The following is a 1,142-nucleotide window of genomic DNA, read 5'->3' on the forward strand; positions in this document are numbered from 1 at the left end:
ATGCGTGTTGCAATGCTTTGCACCAAAGCTAGATGCGGTGTCTTGTAGCCTAAGACGGATGGCGAGGGTTGTAGAATGATCCAGATTGTTGAACTCACTACAGTGCCTTGACATCTGCACGGCCCGTAAATTCCAGCAGTAGCTGCTTGAACCGTGCAAGAATGAGGTGGAAATATTGGCATGGCTGCACTCTCGATAGATCCATGGAAGTTCTGTAACTACCGCTATGCATCAGACACTAGAGGCTGACTGGAATCTCTTCTTTGACACTTTTTCACTAAGTTATCTTCAGCGAAGGCTACAAAATGAAGGTTGACGTTGACCCACTTGCAACAGGCGAGTAGAGTTTGGCGTGTCAATGTTAAGGCTTTGAATTAACCAACCAATTTTAGAAATCAAATATGTCCTAGAGCACGCTGAAAGCCTGAAATATTGTAGAATGCAGATCATTTCACGTCCCGACAGTCGATGAATTTTCAAGGTATTCAACACACTGCAGTAGTGTGGAGAGTGCGATTCCCATTTGGTCACCGTTGACATCAACTATGTTATCATCGTTCCCATTCAATCACCAAGCAGGTTTAGTTGTTGTTCATCATTCAGCAGAGTAATGACTGCTTATTTTTGGCAAAATGCCCGAATTGGCTATCAAGATGAGGTGTGATTATTTGGGCTTGACGATTGGGCATGACGGCGGACGGTCCTCTGAAGTTGTGAGGTAAACGATGCGGTTCTCGCTTCACTAATTTCTTGGTAAGCGCAGCAAATTATGTGTTGTGCTGTAGTTAAACAGACCATTGCATAAGAGATGCAAAGTGCAGAGAAGCCGTCTACTTTGCGTGGTGCCAGAAGTTTCCGGGTGCCTTGACATTTGATATTTTCGTATTATTCTCACTGATTTTATTGTACATTATAATTACATAAAATTCTTTTGTACATATTTAAGTACCCTTAAAATTAAATACTAATGTGGGGGTTTTAATAAGTTAAAAATAGAACACTTATGCATCTCTTTACTGTATTATAGATAGAACACATTTAAAGATTGCGCAGCCTTTTCGTAACAAATATTGGACAAGAACTGATTTATATGATTTGTTATGATGATCAATTTCGTAAGTGGTCACTTTAAAGCCCCCTTA

General features: G+C 40.5%; 1 protein-coding gene across 1 annotated transcript; it reads right to left on the minus strand. All coding sequences in view use genetic code 11, as the record gives it.

The window, feature by feature from the left end:
• Window positions 1–664: 664 nt before the first annotated feature.
• On the minus strand, window positions 665–871 carry EGR_11083 (hypothetical protein; the record flags this gene model as incomplete). The annotated part of the gene is made up of 2 exons (XM_024500332.1): window positions 665–705; window positions 796–871. The coding sequence occupies 2 exons, from the start codon at window positions 869–871 to the stop codon at window positions 665–667; spliced, it is 117 nt and encodes a 38-aa protein (XP_024345253.1).
• Between the last annotated feature and the right edge of the window lie 271 nt (window positions 872–1,142).

This window comes from Echinococcus granulosus (assembly GCF_000524195.1).
Source record: "Echinococcus granulosus chromosome Unknown EG_S00370, whole genome shotgun sequence".
Taxonomy (NCBI): Eukaryota; Metazoa; Platyhelminthes; class Cestoda; order Cyclophyllidea; family Taeniidae; genus Echinococcus; species Echinococcus granulosus.